The 18110-nt window shown below is 40.5% G+C and overlaps 1 protein-coding gene across 4 annotated transcripts in view; it reads left to right on the forward strand.

Moving 5' to 3' along the window:
• The window catches only part of celsr3 (cadherin, EGF LAG seven-pass G-type receptor 3), a 102504-nt gene that overhangs the window by 73999 nt on the left and 10395 nt on the right, over positions 1-18110 (forward strand). For all 4 annotated transcript variants that reach the window (XR_004614416.1, XM_034590563.1, XM_034590565.1 and 1 more), the window contains 9 exons: positions 4415-4613; positions 8399-8587; positions 8669-8855; positions 9806-9973; positions 10745-10871; positions 11567-11773; positions 16104-16278; positions 17244-17356; positions 17830-17909. Coding sequence is in view for 3 of the 4 variants with exons in the window: in XM_034590563.1 (XP_034446454.1) it covers positions 4415-4613; positions 8399-8587; positions 8669-8855; positions 9806-9973; positions 10745-10871; positions 11567-11773; positions 16104-16278; positions 17244-17356; positions 17830-17909 (1445 nt within the window). In the remaining variant the exon portion in view is untranslated. The remainder of the gene's footprint in view (positions 1-4414; positions 4614-8398; positions 8588-8668; positions 8856-9805; positions 9974-10744; positions 10872-11566; positions 11774-16103; positions 16279-17243; positions 17357-17829; positions 17910-18110) is intronic.

Below are 18110 nucleotides of genomic sequence, written 5' to 3' on the forward strand. Positions count from 1 at the left end.
GTCCGTCCATCGGTCCCATTCTCGTGAACGCAATATCTCCCCCTGAGTCTAAGTGAAAACAATATTCACTTGGACTCAAGGAGAACCTGATTAGATTTTGCTGGTCATAGTTTATTAAAAAATGTAGATTTCATTATGTTGGCCCTAGTTGCTTGTTATTGGGTTTATATACACTAAACAAGTCTATTTTAACAACATGTGCACCCCAAGACATACATGATAACTCCTCTTCTGCAGGCTCGACAGTTTACACTACACAACGCCACAAATACTGTAAATATAATTTATGTATGTAACTACTCTGATACATTTCAGAGAGAATGTTGTATTTTATACTCCATTACATTTATTTGACTGCTTTAGTTCCTTTTAAAATGAGGATTTTAAATAATAGATAATCTAACAAGCTGGTTAACCATGTTGTTAAAGACTAAACCAGTGGTTTGGACATGTCAATGTGATTTGTTGCAAAAGTTGATGCGTTTGGACGATATTTGATGTTATTTTCTGTCTTCGTAGTGACGTCATGATGACATCACTCCTGTCATTATCATAAATTACTTTTAGATCCATATAAGCTTTAGGTCGTTCTCTACAGTCCTATGAGATGCAATATATTTTTGAATCAAGTATGACACCATTATTGATATCTCTTATCATATGATGTTGCATTATTGTTGATAATGTTGTTATCAATATAAGCTTTAGATGTTTTTAGACTATGGAAGTAAAAACAGTGACTTTTTCACGTCAGTCTTCAATCTGTATGAACATTTGCTTGGATGCCAAGTACAGTGCATAGCTTCATGTCATCAATACATAGTAGCTATAGCAACACCGGAGTATCTTAATGAAATCTTATAATGGGTGAGATGAAAATATTTCCCTGTGTGACATTTGGCGTCTGACTGTAAATCAGAAACATGGCCAGGAGTTAACATTGCTTACAGCAGCAGGAAACTGCTACAGTGCATGTTGTCACAATAGTCGTGTCACAGCAGTGATTTTTATTATCCATCTTACAACCTCAACGCGTCTGACTCAACCTCAACCTCAGGCTCTAAATCAGTCACGCTGCGTCCATCCCATCATCTGGAATTAATGCAGCAGCTCTGGTTTAATCTGGCAGCAGTGAAGTGGCTCTGCAGACAGGACTTTAACAATAAAAAATATATGTCATATGTCTGACACCTCACTTAAGCAGCTACTTGTCCAGACTCACAGGTAATGTAGACCACAGTTACTATAGTAACACAGCGGCGGGGACAGAGCCCAGTGGCTGCAATAGGAATGAAGGACAGCAGGGAGGAAAGAAGGTAAACCCTTCATGTTCAACCTGTGATCAAATCTGTACCTTTAGACAGGGTCTCAGTAAAAGTGTGTGGAATGAGGGAGAGAATCTCAAATATCATACTTTCTATACTAGTTTATAAAACATCTGGCACGACACAATGACACAATCTTCTGCACAGTGGTGCTGACAGGCTGTGCTGTAATTGTTTCTCATAGTGGGATCTGCACATGACAAATGAATGGATGAGAAGAGAGAGATGGAGAAAAGACCTCCAGTGTGATAATTGACACACGTGTTTGTTGAACTGATCAGAATTATGCTCCAACCTGTCGTCCATGCAGCTTCATACCTGCTTCATCTTCCCTCTCATCCCGTCACCTGCCGCCTCTTTAATTCACTTCTGCTTCATCTGTTGTTTTTCATCCATTTTCTTTTCCACAGATAAACACAGCACAAGTGAGCTCTCACAGTAAAACACTTTTTTAAACAAGATTTCTAATTCTAAGCATGTATTTCCTTTGTTAATACGGGTTATTGAGAGTAGACAAAGCAAAATTAGTTTTTTTAATCAAATACAAATACATTTAGAAATGTAAAGTGTAGAAAAGATGCTATAAAACTATTTGAGTGTACTTGGTTTCAAATAAATAACATATGACAAGTCTTCATTAACAACAACGAGACAACAAGTAGTTATATATTTTGTTGACTTGTGTACTTATATTATCCAGCACGTTTTCAACAATGTTCAAACCCATTGAAATCCCCAATTTTATTTAAAGTAACAGGAAATTTCACTTCGATCTCCTTTCAATTACATCATATCCACTTTACTCGTGGCTTTGTCCATCTCTGCTAAAACTTATGGGACAATCGACATGTGACAGAGCCTGTGGTTTCCTGCCACTGTTTGTACTGGTCCCTTGTAATGGATCATGACAATTCATTGACATTTGCTGCATAACGTGAATGAAACTCTTTCCTCATCTGTGAACATGATTTGCCCCTGAGTCGTGTCAGGTAGATTTTTATCAGCATGGGTGGTGAAGGCAACAACTCCCATGATCCCATGCTGCTTCCCATTATCAAATTAGGTTTTTTGTTTTGTTTTCCTTGAGTCGAAGTTGAAGCTGTCCAAGTTGCATATTGTACATTTAAAGCCGAAGATAAGATTCACCTTATTTTTCAACCTTTGCAGTAAATCTGTGCTCCTGATTTTTCTCTAAATGACACTGCAGGGTAAGAGATCACACAAGTCTGCATTTACAGTTCACATTTTAATAACACAACAAGCATGATCTCATGCTTTCACAGAAAATCATTTATTCATAGCAATGACTTTTCATCTCTGTCAGGCTTCATTATATATACCCAGCAGTGTCTCTTAAATAGGGCTCAGCGGATGACACATTCTTACTGTTCGTATTACATCACCACAGAGGTCATCTTACAAAAATAGACATCAACGGTTAAACACGGCTCAACATCTTAATGTGTTTTTAAGAACAGTTAAATGATGCCATGAATAAGTAATATACAATACACTTAGTAACGTAATGATGCCATGTCATCCATTTTGTTCCTTTTTTCTGTCTCCTCCCTTTATTCACTCACATTTTCCATTTCAACTTTTCACCTCCCTCTCTCTTTCCTGTATCTCTGAGCCGAGCATAAGCTTCTGTCCACGACTTCATATCTCTCTTGTTCTCTCATTTATTCCCTTTGTCGCTCACTGATCCACAATTCGGGTTTCTCTTTCTCCGTTCGTCTCCCTCAACAATTCACTGCATTCTTCCTATTCAGCTCTATATGATATTTGCTGTGTTTGTGTGAAGCTGAGTTTTTCTCCCCAGAGCATTGTGTGAGACTGCAGTGCTTTATTGGGCCTGGTGCAGTCTGACTGCAAAGAATTACACCGAGCACTCTCTCCGTATCTCTCTTTCTTTCTCACTCTCCTTCCCCAATATGACTCTTTGTTCCCAACATTTTAAAACTCTGTTCATTCTAGACCCCAAGACAGGCTTCCATCCGGAATCACAAATAGTCAAAGAAAAGCATGGGAATGGAGGCACTGTGCACAAATGGCTACATGACAGTCACTTCTTCACAATTATTTTTGCCATGTTCTCAGGTCCCTGTCAGAGGAATTAGACTGAAGCCTTTACAATCAGGACTTCAGATTTCTTCTCCCTCGAACCACAATCGGTTACGATCGTTCTTACCCAGCCACTCCCTCTAAGAACACGTGCCCTGATGGCGTCGCTTTCGGTTTTGCGTGCCCTCCTCTCCGTTGCATTTAATGAATTTCTGCACACAAAATACACCACATGTGAAGGGCCCCTCAGGCCTCACCGTCTGCACTCAGAATATTTTACAAGCCTTCCGTGCATTATCAGTCATTCCTTGGCAAACCCCAACCCGGGCTCTGTATCAAAAGTCGTCTTCCCTTTCCTCCCCTCGTCAGTTCCCTGATATCCTCTGCCTTCGCTGACATGGTGCGCAGATCTGATGCTTTATTAAGTCTACCTCTTTGGTGACCCTCTCAATCTTCTCATGTTTCCCTCCTCCCAACTCTGAATCCACTTCTGCCTCAATATTCTTCTGCCTCTTGTTTGTCCTCTGTGACGTGTGTCTATAGTTTTGTTCTGTACCTTTATCTTTATTTAAACGGGATTACGATCTGATTGTAGAAATGTTCAGATGTGTTATCGATGTAATTTCTCCTGAGGTTAGAACCACTGCTGTAACCGAGGAACATTAATAGCAGCCATTAGAGCTTTAAATCTGTGTTAGAGAAAAAAATAGAAGAACCCTTGTAAATGTCCCTGTCAAGGGTATTGTGTTTAAATGTTGTCAAATCTTTTCTCCAGTCTTTGGAAAAGAAAAGAACGCCTTCCCTCATGTTTTCCCTTTCCTGATCCTCTTGGGTTAAATATTTGTAAATTTTGTATCTTGTGTGTTTTCTCTTCTGTTTTCGCAAACACAATATCACATATGGCCACTGACTCCTTTGGGGCTTTCAACAGAAGCTGCTTCTTCTCTGCCGGCTCAGCAACCTCCCAGTGTTCATTTCCCCCTCCTTCCTTTTTTAATAATGCTTCCACTTTCTGCTCTTCCCAGAACATCCTGCGAGGCTGCAGCGTGCTGCTGGGCCCTGCTACCTCTGGCCTTTGGCGGGCGCTCGCTCAGAGTCAGAACCACGTCCCAGGTGGCGGCCCGGCCGAGCTAACTGAGCTGCTGGAGCAGTACACTCAGATTCTGGCTAAAAACATGAAGCTCACATATCTCAACCCCGTGGCGCTGGTTGCTCCCAACATTGGTGAGTTCAAAATGACTTCACTCAGTCACAGACACTCAGGCACTGTGCAATAGCTATTCACTAGTCGATGCAATAAAAGAGAAGAGACTAATAGACTCTTAATCTGTACAGACGATTTGCAGCGGTTTTCTTTATAATGCAGCAAAACACTGCTGTGAAATCAACCAGAATGACTCATTGTAAAGCGGGAGATGAACGGTGTTAATGCAAATGATTACGGTTAAGCCAGCACTGGCAGCTGCACAGAGATGAATTTCACACTCCCACACACACACACACACACACGCTGAGCAGCTGATGACTCCAGCACACACACACACACACACACACACACACACACACACACACACACACACACACACACACACACACACACACACACACACACACACACACACACTCTGATAGATTGGAGTATAACATTACTGAACACCTATCCTTAAAGTTATTTTATTTTAGCATTTCCTGTAAATGGTAACTGGTAACCTTCAGTGGCTGCCCGTATCCACTTCAAGACACTAGTACTTGTGTACTGTGCTGCAAACGGCTCGGGCCCAGTGTACATCCAGGACATGGTTAAACTTTACACCCCAACCGATCCACTCTGCTCTGCATCGGCCAATCGGATTGCTGCTCCCTCACTGCGAGGGACAGCTAGCCACTCAACAAAATCACGACTATTTGCTTTGCTGGCTCCCAACGAGCTCCTCATTGACATACGACATCTTCCGCCCCAGACTAAAGACACATCTCTTCTGAAACCACCTTGGTTAAGAAAACAAAACAAAAACAAAAAAATGTTTTAAGTTTAGTTGCACTGATATATGGCACTTACATGTAGCACTTGTAGTTTGGCTTTTTTGAAGCTAATGTACATGATTCTTGCTGTTCTGGGTTTTTACCCTCATGGTTGAATGCACTTATTACTTACTTATTGTAAGTCGCTTCAGCTAAATGATATGTAATGTAAATGGAAAGCAGGTTTTCCACTCTTTTGCACGCAGAAAGACACACACCTGCAGGTTTTTGCCATGTTCTTGTGACATTTAAGCTGCTTTCAGTCATGAACTGAACTCCGGACATTTTCCTGGAGGGCTTGCATGTGAGAACACAAATGTGTCTGTGTTGACTTTTCTGTCAGCCCCCTTGTAAAATGTCGAGAAAATGTCAGAGTGCGCCCATGTGAGAACACAGCAAGAAAAATGACGAGAAAATTTACAGGTGACAGACAAAAACAAAAAGAATTAAAATATCTCACGATGAAAAACAGGAGCCATACATTTAGAAGACGCCGAAAAAAATGTCAACTGAAAATTACACGATTCCCGCAGTGTAATTTATACGTCACCATGTACTGCCTCCTACATCCATTAGCCAGATGCCACCTCTGGACATGTTCGTGTCGTTGTGAACGCCTCAACAATCTCCTGCTGCGTTCTTCATACATTAAAGGCAAAGTCTGGAAATCATCTGGACCCAATTTTCCAGATATTTACCATGGCTGAAAACAGTTTTAGTTTCTTTCATCCTGTTTTTACTCCTTCCCACATTTCTGTCACTTTAGCTGGGTTGAAAATACTGGTAAATAATCGGCACCACGTACAACAACACGAGGTGTTGAAATAGCAACAGCAGCAGCTCTGGCAGAGATGAAACCAGACAATGAATTTCACACTAAGTTAATGCTCTTAGCTGCACACGCAGATTGAAGTTCTGTAAAATACCAAAACTCATGAAACACATCAAAGTTACCAGCTACTGTATGTTGGCTCACCAGCTTCTCCCAGTGTGGTTTGTTAACACAGCTAATCTCAGACCTGAAGAAATGATAAAATAGAAAATAGCCTTGCCTGTATTAGCCAACCTGAATTGGCTTCTTTCATGTTTTTCTCTGTGACTCTCATCTCCTCTGTGTTTAGCTATATTTGCTTCCTCTTTGTAATTCATGTAGAATGCTGTTAAATAACCTTAAAGCAGCAGCTCTAAAGACATTCCCAGATGGAGCGTGTAGATTCAGCAGCAGCAGCAGCAGCAGCGAGAGAAAAAGGAATAAGAAACACAGCCAACACAAAATTTCACACTCCCTCACACACAGGCAGTTAATGCTCTTAGCCAAACGGGATAGAATGGATAACATTGAAAGGAATATTGATAGATCCGACACACACACACACACACACACACACACACACACACACACACACACACACACACAGACTATGTTTCAAATCTCTATTTTTTAACATTTTTTGTGGTTCTTGTCAGTCCTCAAAATGCTATTTGTAAAAATTGTAATTTTACCTTTGAAGTTAACAGAAAACAAGAGTCCATGTTGCAGTGGGGTCAGACCAGTTGTAAAGCCTGGCAACATGTTGATACTCCAACCAATGAGTAGTCTTCATTATTACATTATTATAATACACATATATAACTTGAATTAAAAAATGATCTTTTTATGTAGCATGTAACATGTAAACATAAATGCATATCCTTTATGCATGGTTTATTTTGTTATTTAAAAGTTTTTATACAGGCGTTGATCAGCAGACCGATACTGATATGTCGATTATTGAAAAGCCAATGTAAAATTCGACTTGCTCATCTTGTATTTCTGAAAAACAACCACACAGGTTCACTGGAAGTGTCTGCAGCAGAGATTAAAGTGAATCAGTGTTTTAAGTAAAAAGGCCCGGTATCAAATCATGTTTAGCTGTCCCAAAACACATTATGATATAAAGTGACAAATTTCCCACTGAATTACTTAGTGTTGCAGAGGGATTTCTCACATTTCGTTGCTCTGTTACTTGAACTCCTAGTTGAAAAAAACCACAGCAGACAAAAATAAAGCAGACACACTTGGGACACAATGGATCAAATCCCCTCCTTCACTTCTGGGTTAGATTCTGTTCCAGGCTGTTTCATTGCTCTACGGAAACACGACTTGATTCACCATTCTTCCTCAAAACCAGACACATTATACAGAGGCTGCCCTTTGTCTGAGTTAAATCTGTGTTTACTGATGAACTTCCTTGTAAAGTCTCCATCATTTAAACAAAGATAAAACATTTTTTATTGTGTTTCAACAACTACAGGTCCCATGAGCCTTTGATATGTTTGCTAGCCAAAATAGAAATGATTTTATTTGTTTTCTTCGTAATCCGCATTTATCTTAATTTTTGGACCAATGACAATAACCCTTTATGAGGAATGACATTCTCTGTTGGAACAGGGGCTAATTTAAAAAGTGAACAGGACAATAGGAAGCATATGTGGTGAGAAAATTGGATAATGACACCTGTTGTGTTGTGTGAGATATAATCTTATTTCAACAGGGAAATGGTGTGTTATACCGCACTTCACCACTATGCTTCAAAAAATAATAACTTATTATTCCGGACTTACTAATAATGACCCTAAAACCAAACAGTAAAGAACTTCAGAGAATAGGCCTATTGCTTCTCTGAAACGCCAATACTGCCCCTCCTCCGGATTGTTCTATGGCGGCTAACGGCGAGCTAGCACTAACTTTGCTATCTGTATGGCGTGGCTGTGTAATCAACAATTAATTGTCTTCTGATGAAGAATGAACCTGCAATCAGTGTGTTACCTGTCCATAGCTGAATATGGTGTAACGCTGCTTTGGAATGCAGGATGTTGCTGACGTCATTGTTTACCCTTCCTCTCAGCACTGACTTCCAGTTTGTGGGAATTTTATTCTGCAGACAAACAAACACTTGTGACTCATATAATAACCAAACTTATGCCTATCTCTCTGTGTTCTTCAGTTATGAATCTGGACCGCGTTGAGAACCACACCCATGTGCGTCGGCGCTTCCCACGTTACCACAACGCTCTATTTCGTAGTCAAGCTTTGTGGGATCCCTACACCCATGTGATACTGCCCCCTGCTGCCCTGGTGCCACAGCGGCAGCAACAACACAGCTGGAAGGAGAAGGAGCGGACAGAGAAAGAACGTAAGAGATGCACAAGTAGATATGAAGGCTTGAAGTGGCTGAAACCAAGAGAATATACTCACTATCACTTCTGTATTTCAGCCTCAGCTCCTCAGAACGCTCCTCCAGCCCTTGTTGGTACCTCAGTCAATCAGACACGAGAATACACTGCAGCGAGACGCACCGTTTCGCTGCCGGAGCCGCCCATCACCATCATCATCATGTTGATCTATAGAAGTGTGGGTGAAGCTCTACCTCCAAAGTATCACACAGACCGGAGAGGAGTGAGGTGGGAATCAGTCACACTCAGAACAATAAATATGTGTTTACAGCAGCTCTCAGAACTGTGTTGTGTTTCTATAAAAGAAAGAAATCTGGCTTAGCAACGTGCCTTTTATTCAGTGGTGAACAGTACAACAAAGTTTCTGTTATATGTGTATATGTTATATGATATATATTGTTTCAATTTCAGTATTGATTGGTGATTATATGTGATCAGATTTTAGTAAAGATAATTACAATGTAAACTACACAAACAATTCTAAATTCAATGTCTTTACCTAATATGTTTTTTTCCCCTATCTTTATTCAAGAGAGTGGTCTTTTAGTTGAAGAGCAGGACTTATTGATTTCACACTCATATATAACCTGCTTGTGCTCAGATATGCTTCAGCTCCTTTGGTAAATGAAACCTTGGATTTCCTTCAGCAGCAATTGGGCCGGAACATAGTTAATGTTAATGGTGACATTGTATATGTGTCTGTCCCAGCACTCACAGATAGTCTGTTTAAAGCTGGACCATGTTTATCCTTGTTGCTTGATAAATGACTAACATGATTAACTGATGAAAATTGAAGGTAATTAACGCCAGTCAGTTGAGCAGTAGGTCAATGGAGTAATAACTTCAGCACTAATTCCCATTTCACCTGGCTTGACATCAGTTTTTTTCTCTCTCTCTCTCCCTCACTCACTGTTTTGGCTCTGTTTCTCTCCCCCTCACCTCCCATCTCTCTCCCGTCTTGCTCTTCCTCATCTCACCTCCGGGCATAATTACTAAGTAACAAACTGCGCGGTTTTCAGTAGGTGTTCAATAAACAGTAATTTGTGTCTCATCAAGTACACAAGTCTCGTTCCTCTCTGCTCATCTTTTTTTTTACCATCCTAACAGGGATTTCAAACTCTTCCACCGTCTGATGTGGGAGACGTACGGTAACTCTGCTCCTTCTCTCCCCCCCCCAGGCTGCCCAGACATCCGGTAATGAACTCCCCGGTGGTCACTATTTCTGTCTACAACAACCAGACGTTTGTGGGCGGACACTTGGACCAGCCCATCCTGCTGGAGTTCAAGCTGCTGGAGACGGCCAATCGCAGTAAGCCACTGTGTGTACAGTGGAACCACAGCAGCCAGTGAGTACACATATAAAGTGCATGTTCATATACTATTACACACACACACACCCACACGCATATCTGTATATATATTGTATTTTCAGACTGGTATTATCTGCTACCTTGAGATATTGTATGAAGCTTGAAGTATTGAAACAGCTAAAATTCTATAAAATGTGATATTGATAATAGGTTTTATTATGTTATATGGCAACATGAATGAATCAATATATAATTGGAGATATTATGGCTCTGCATGGAGCCACTTTTTGTTTTTAAAGTCCTCTTCATCAAATAAATCGGTGTAATAAAGGCACATATCTGTACAGCCACATTTATAATACACTTTCCTTTCTGCAGACCTGACACAGTAGCTAAAGCAACAGTTTAATTAATAGTAATAGTAATGATGGATCGGTTTCTTAAATCCAAGTACGCCTTTGCAGTAAGCCAGCATGCTTTTAATGGCATTCTGAAACTGGCACCTAAAATGGAATACAGTCATTATCAATGTAATAAATCTGTGCATCTCGTATAGCTGTGAAAAGTGATATATATATATTTAGAAACACTTTGAAGTAGACCTGCGCTCTTTAGAAATGGGATCCGGTTGTTGATAAGATGATTTGAATAATCAGTTCAGAATTATTTGATTTAAATTATTAAGACAGTATTATTGTGTATATTACATACACATAGTACACAGAAACCTTAAATGCCTGATATGGTTCACAGTGGACATTTTGCTCATAAGTCCCCCCCCCCCCCCCTCTCTCTCTCTCTGTGCAGGTATGACACAGGAGGTTGCTGGACGGTGAGGGACTGTACGGTGGTTTACAGGAACACCTCTCATGTCCGCTGTCAGTGCCACAGACTGGGCACCATCGGCGTGCTGATGGACAGTTCACACAGAGAGGTTAGTGATCTCTCAGTGCAGAGCTACTTTCAGTTTTACTCTAGGAACCACACACTTATAATCATTTTTATTTCATTCTTATGTCTCTTTATCCCAGTACGAGTTTTAGTGGATTCATTATACATTTACCATCAATACTACTGCTCTTGGTTTTCCTTCATTTTTTTTTAGTGAACCCTCTTCGCTAGTGATTTCTGGATTTAGTCGGTGTAGAAATTTGAAATCCTGAAGAATTAAATCGTGGATGACATTTTGAAGGCTAAAGGAAGTCTTGTTACAGCTGTAGCAGATTTTCAGGGTTTAATGCTAAACCCTCTGCCCATCGCACACCAGCACACTGAGCAACGATGTGTATCAGATCTTGACGTTTGTCGACGAGAGAATAGGAACCTTGTAGAGTCAGAATCCTCGCTGTGATGATTTTCAAGTGGTACATTTCTCTGAACGTACATGGTTTATACTGGATTTAGCTCTTCTGTAAAATATTTATTGAATATCATCAGTCTAGCAGAATCAGAAGAGACGTTTTTACTCATTTAAGATGCTGTAGATTAGATGCTTTCTTTGCCTTATTTCACCTCATGTTTTTCCATTCTTAGCTCGCTCTCTTTACTTCCTTTCCTCTGACAGCTTTGCCTTGACCTCTCTATATCGTCTCTCCACCCTTTTCCCTTCTGTCATCTCCCTCCGAGCAGCAGTTGGAGGGCGATCTGGAGACGTTGGCGCTCGTCACATACTCCTTTCTGTGCCTCTCCATGCTGGCCCTCATCCTAACTGTCCTGGTGCTGTCCTGCCTGCGAGGCCTCAAGTCCAACACCAGGAGCATCCATTCAAACACTGCAGCGGCCATGTTTTTGTCGGAGCTGGTGTTCCTGATCGGGGTCAATCAGACAGAACAACAGGTAGGTTTTGGCTTTAGCTTTCCTGTCTTTTTCTTTTTCTGCCACATCACTGTCCCCCGGTTCCCAGCTTGCAGCTTTTTGAATGGGCCAACATTTGCTTTGGGATTGTCATTATGCAGGTTTAAGCCGTTTTTAGATATGGTAAATTTGGTCTTGACATTTTCTAGACTTTGTCTTTAACATGTTACGGACACAGCAGGAGATGGTCTGGGTCTGACGGGCTCACAATAACATGGCAATATCCAGAACATTTAGACATGAGGTGGTGACTGGGTAGACCATGCAAGAACGGCTGCAAAAACCAAAAGCTCTCGAATTTCATTGTCTTTCCAAGACGACACCTTCGTCTGAGTCTTCTACGTGTATGGCACTTCTCTTTCATACTTAGAAATTTGTATTATTATTATTTTTTTATTTAACGTCTATTTGGGTTAGAAAAGACTTCAACACACTTACACACTCTGACAGGAAAATGTCTGGAGCAGCGTTCTCACATACAGCCCCTGAATTTCAGTTCAGTGCATGTCTGAAAGCAGCTTTAGAGATGTGCTCACATTCAAGTTAAGAGAATTTCCTCAAACAATAAAACATAATACACTTTGGTGCAGGTCTAAGGATAAAGTCAATTTTATTCATCTTTATCATTAAATGTTTGCTCCTTTACAGTTTGGTTGGTGTCATTGTCTTTCTCGTGTTATCCTTCTTCTTGTTTCCTTCCCCGGTCCTTCTGACCACTTTCTGTCTCGGTTACATCACAAATGTGTGCATGTGTCTGTGTGTGTGTGTTTAAAGAGCAGTCTTGTAGAGAGAGTAGTGCAAATATGTTCTCACTCAGCATGAAATCTAATTAATAAAGCTGGAACCCCCACACAGTCGACTGTATGGCTCTTAGAGTGCAACTGGTTACTTCTAGCTGAACAATATGTTCTCTAATTCATGTTCATCATGCTTGGGAGAACATGTCAGTGCTCTCAGCAGCCGTGTGTGTTGGTGTGCACACTAGTTGTCATGTGATTGTGCATATTTTAGCTTATCTATCTGTGTGTGTGTGTGTGTGTGTGTACCTTGAAGTGGTTGTATTCATGTGTGAACGTGTTTGTGTGAGTGGGAGTGGGAAATTCAGTGTCTGGCTCTGTCACTGCCAAGGCTGCAGTTATTTCTGTGTCGTCTTTGGCTGTGTTGTCAGGAATTTCTTCTGAGCTCCTTTTAACCTAAAAAATCTGGGAGTTATACATTTCCTTCCCGCAACGTAAAGATGTAAAACGCTCAACTGTTGTGTGTAATGACTGAAGTGTCTCTCTCTTTTCACAAAGAGCCCACGAAGGCTGAGAGACGTATCTTACATTTCAATTGTTCCCACTGCTCTCATCCTTCAACAACTCAGGGATGCTGCCATGGTTTTCTTAAGCGCAAATGGAAAAGTTCAATTTGATGCATTTCTATAATTATTATGTACAAACAGATTATTATTGTGTTTGGCAGCCAGGCAATTTATAAAAACCCAAACTGATTCCCAAGATGCTTGTTTCGTTCGTCAGATTATTCAAGATTAAGTTTTTGGTAAATGCGACGCGGTGGTGGAGTGGTTAGCACTGTCCTCGCAGCAAGAACATTTGCCTTGGTTCGGATTCCTTCCTGATTCCCCTACCTTCATCCCACAGTACAAAGACATGCATATTGGGGTTAGGTTGACTTGGGACCATGTGAGCATAAATGTTTTTTTGTCTCTGTATAGCTGCTTTCAGACATGCACTGAACTCTGGATAATCTCCAGAGGGGCTGTATGTGAGAACACAAAGGGCCGGGTGAGAAGCTGCAGACTTTCTCAGACGTTTCTCCTGCCAGTCGTCTTGTTAAAGGTCCAGTGTGAAAGGGATCTAGTGGCAGAAATTGAATATTAAATAACCCTATTGGTGTTTTAACTAATGTGTTAGAATCTAAATTTTCCGAATTGTTGTTTTCTTTACCCTAAAATGGGAACTTTATATTTCATTAATTTATATTAACTTCGGGAGCGGGTCCTCTCTACGGAGGCCGCCATGTTTTTTACAGTAGCCCAGACTAGACAAACTAAACACATTTTCAGTTTTTATGACAACTAAAGGCTACCACAGATTCTCTTTCATGTTTGGAAGGGGAGGGTGAGGTGAGGGGTATTCAGCTGCAACATCCCACTTCACCCCTAGATGTCACTTAATTCTACACACTGAACCTTTAAAACTCTGGATAATATCTGAATGAGCTCATGTGACAAAACAACAGGAGGTGTTTCGGAAGATTCTCAACAAGTGAGTGGGCGTGTTGATGACGTTTCTAACACGGGACAGAGGCAAAACTGATTAAAAGAAAAAGAAAAAGAGAAGCACGTTGAAGACACAGACGAAGATGTCAAGAGAGCTTTTGATGATAAATGCAGACACCAGTGTGGATGTGATCTAAACAAAAACACCTAATATCCTCAGAAGAATTCATACGTTAAGTCCCGCCTCCTGCATGTTGCACCACCTCTCACCTGAAAGCTCTGGAAATGTCTTTGTTGCTGTAAACATGTCTGACTGGAGAATCTCCTGCTGTGTTGTTCATGTGTGAACGGCAAACCCCCGGAGAAAGTTCTGAGTTCTGAGTTCACACCTGTCCAGGATGTGCCCCACCTCCCACCCAATGTCAGCTGGGGTTGGATTCTCCTCAATGCATCAGCGCTATAGATAGTGGATGGATGGAAGATTCTGGTAGAGGGGGAAAGTTTGAATCTCTCTGGGGTGGGTTGCTTTGGCTTTTTAAGCTTCCATCTGTGTCTGGTGCTTATATTAGTCAGGAAGTAACAGTGTACTTAGTATTCAAACTCTGGCTTTTAAAACTGGCTGATAGCTGCCAGCTATCTACTTCAACTTGTGTGTTTTCAAGTTGTTCCCTGTGGTTGGTTTGGATTTTGTTCTTCCTTCTGACAAACAACAACACAGTTATAGAAGACAGTGCCTGTTATCATCATTTCAGCTTTGAACCCAAAATGCCGAACACAGACAAGACAAATTGGTGCTGTGCTTCAGAACCACTTGAGTTTGAATGGCATCGTCTCAACAGGCCAAACAAAGGGAACAGACCAAAGGCTGTAGTCTGAATAAACCTCTCCAAACAGACTTCACTGCAGCCTGAGGGTAATTTCACAGAAAGCTTAAATGCTAATTCCCTGCATTATTCATGGAGACGTTCAGCATTGCTGCCGAAACCAAACAGCAGAACTTGACTGAGAAAAGCTATTTGGAAGTTTCCTCTGCCCTGACAAAAAAATAATTGTCATTGTCATTCCTGATGACGTGCAGTCAAACCAATTGACTGACCTCAGAATATCAAGTTATAGCAGATTACGGCATCACTTAACTCTGACTTGACGTGTCCTCAGGATTCATGCAGCATCACATCGATGGCAAAAAGACAAAGTTCTCCATGTGTATCACTTGTGTTTCATCAATATTTCAAACAACACAAAGAATTTAAGCAAACATGCACTGAGATGATAATTCTATGGAGGACTGTAACTGCCAAAATTAGAAACAAATACACAAATAAATAAATAAATGAACGTATGCATTCCCCCCCCAAAAAAATTATACAAAAATACAAAATAAAATACATTTGGTAATTGCTAACTCAGTATTTAAAAAAACTGTTTACGTTTTTACATTTATTTATTTATTTTTACATTTATTTTTTTCCACATGTATTTGTTTCTGTATATTTACATTTCAACATTTATTTATTTCTATATTTCTACATTTATTCATACTTTCTGAGCTTTCTTCTTCTGATGCTGCTTAATTTCATGCCCGTAATCACAGCTAAACAGGCTCTTGAGCGTTTTTACTATAATTCCGCAAATTAACAACATTCATTTGAATTCATATCAGTTGTTTTGTGCATTTCCTGGAGATATACAGTAACACGCTGCCATAAACTCCCTTCATTAGTCGTGTTGCTAATTAAATCATACATGCCTGTTCCTTCATTGCTGACACCTGCTGTGCTGTAATAAAGACGTATTGGTCTCTTGCCGAGACTTCTGCTCTCAACTGTCACAAAATCAATATAAAGGATCACGTTATTTTTTTCCTCTCACCTTCTTATTTCCAATTTTTTATTTGACACTTTCCTGCTGCCTCACTCTGCCCGTCCCCTTCCTTCACCTTCCTTATTTCCTCCCTGCTTTTTTTTCTTCTTTTTATTACTTCTTCTCCTTCTATCTTTCTTTCCTTTGCTATCTCACATTTTCTGCTCCTTTCCTTGCTTTCTTATCCTTCCCTTTTCAAATATGTTTCTTTCTCTCTCCCTCCAGTTTCTGTGTACAGTCGTCGCCATCCTGCTCCATTACTTCTTCATGTCCACCTTTGCCTGGATGTTCGTCGAGGGCCTTCATATCTACCGCATGCAGACTGAGCAGCGCAATATCAACTATGGAGCCATGAGATTCTACTACGCCATCGGCTGGGGCGTGCCCGCCATTATCACAGGTAACACACACACACACATGCAAATGTATGTTTGCATCAGTGTATACTCACAGTCAAAACGTTTTCCTTGCCACATTTACTCATCCGTGAAAACATATATGACAACATATATATGTATGTATATACAGTATATGCACCAACACACACATCACACACATTCACAGTGAGTCTGGCTGTGTGGATAAGGATTCCTATTGACACTTGTATTAAGCAGGTTTCAGTGACATTTTAATATAGCGATAGCAAAGCGCAGACACACATCCACACACACGCAAGCAATTTCTTCCTTGACACACTCAGTAAGTAAGTAATATCTGTCTGCTTTCTTCCCGTCTTTCACACACACACACACACACACACACACACACACACACACACACACACACACACACACACACACACACACACACACACACACACACACACACAGGCAGTATGTTTCTTTCCTCAGGCTCAGAGGTGTGTTTGTCTGTTGTGACTCTCTTACTTTTGAAATTCAATTAATTCAATTAATTCTATATTAATGAATTACTGTTACAACCATGACAGTGTTCAAACAAGGACATACAAGGAATTGCTCATGTACACATTTCCTGACGACCTCAGCCGGCACCTTAATGGAAGTTGGTCAACGGTCTGCTCAAGAGAGGCGGATGTGCACAACTGATGGATTTATCAAAAAGTTGTTTGCTGTGATAAAACATGTGATAAACCAGCATGCGGCTTTTCACCTAAATGATTATCTTTATAACTATATATTACTTAATCATATAATAAGGACTAATCATTAAAAGATTAATGTCTAACATTGATTCTTTGACATTTTTCCGCCACTGTCACTCAGATAATGCCTGTTATGACTGCTGTGATATTGTAAAACCCTTTCTGACTGCTGTCTCTCTGAGTAGATCTCTAGAGTTGATCTTTTGTCTGATCTGTGTCATGCCTGTGTCTCCTCACTGCAGGCCTGGCAGTGGGATTAGACCCAGAGGGTTATGGGAACCCAGACTTTTGTTGGATCTCCATCTATGACAAACTCATCTGGAGCTTCGCTGGACCTATTGCCATCGTCATACTGGTAACTGTCTCCCTGACTGTCTTGATATGCTTCATGTTGTGTCCACAAAAACCTGAGTAATGTAATGCTGTGTAATCAGTGATGTGATTCTTTGTTTTTGTTGTTCTTGATTGCTGCTGGACCATAATTTGAATTGCTCCCCACATCAAGCTAGTGTCCTTTTACAACATCACAGCAATGCTTAAATAAGAAAGTGTACCGGGTTTTATGATGCTTATGAATAGTTTCAGTGCATTGTCGTCATAGTTGAAATGATTAGTATTGTTGAAATGATCAGTATTGTTTGTGTTGTTCATTTACTCAAGACACATTGAGTAAAGGCAAATGACTTGCCTTTACTATTCCTTTTTCTTTGCATATGTATATATTGTCCACATTGATCTTGTTGTGTCTGTTTATCTTTATGCCTGGTTAGTGGCAGTATTGGATTAGCATACAAGCATTAAAAAGTTGCCTGATCTGCCTCTTTCTAGGTGAATGGAGGGATTTTCACGACTGTTGCCAAGATGTCTTGCAACCCATCGCAGAAGGAGACCAAGAAGCTGCCTGTCATGTGAGTACTTACCCACTGGCGTCAGAGTACGATACAAAGATAGAAATAGTCTGTGGACACATGCTTTCATCAGAATTGCAAGAACAGCAAAAAAGAAAATCCCTTAGGGTCCCACTCCAGCTGCTTTTACACCTTTAATACTCTTTATCAAAACCTTTTTCTTTGTTCCTCAAAATTGCATATTCAAAAGATTTGTCAGGA

This window comes from Hippoglossus hippoglossus, chromosome 7, assembly GCF_009819705.1.
Source record: "Hippoglossus hippoglossus isolate fHipHip1 chromosome 7, fHipHip1.pri, whole genome shotgun sequence".
Lineage (NCBI taxonomy): Eukaryota > Metazoa > Chordata > Actinopteri > Pleuronectiformes > Pleuronectidae > Hippoglossus > Hippoglossus hippoglossus.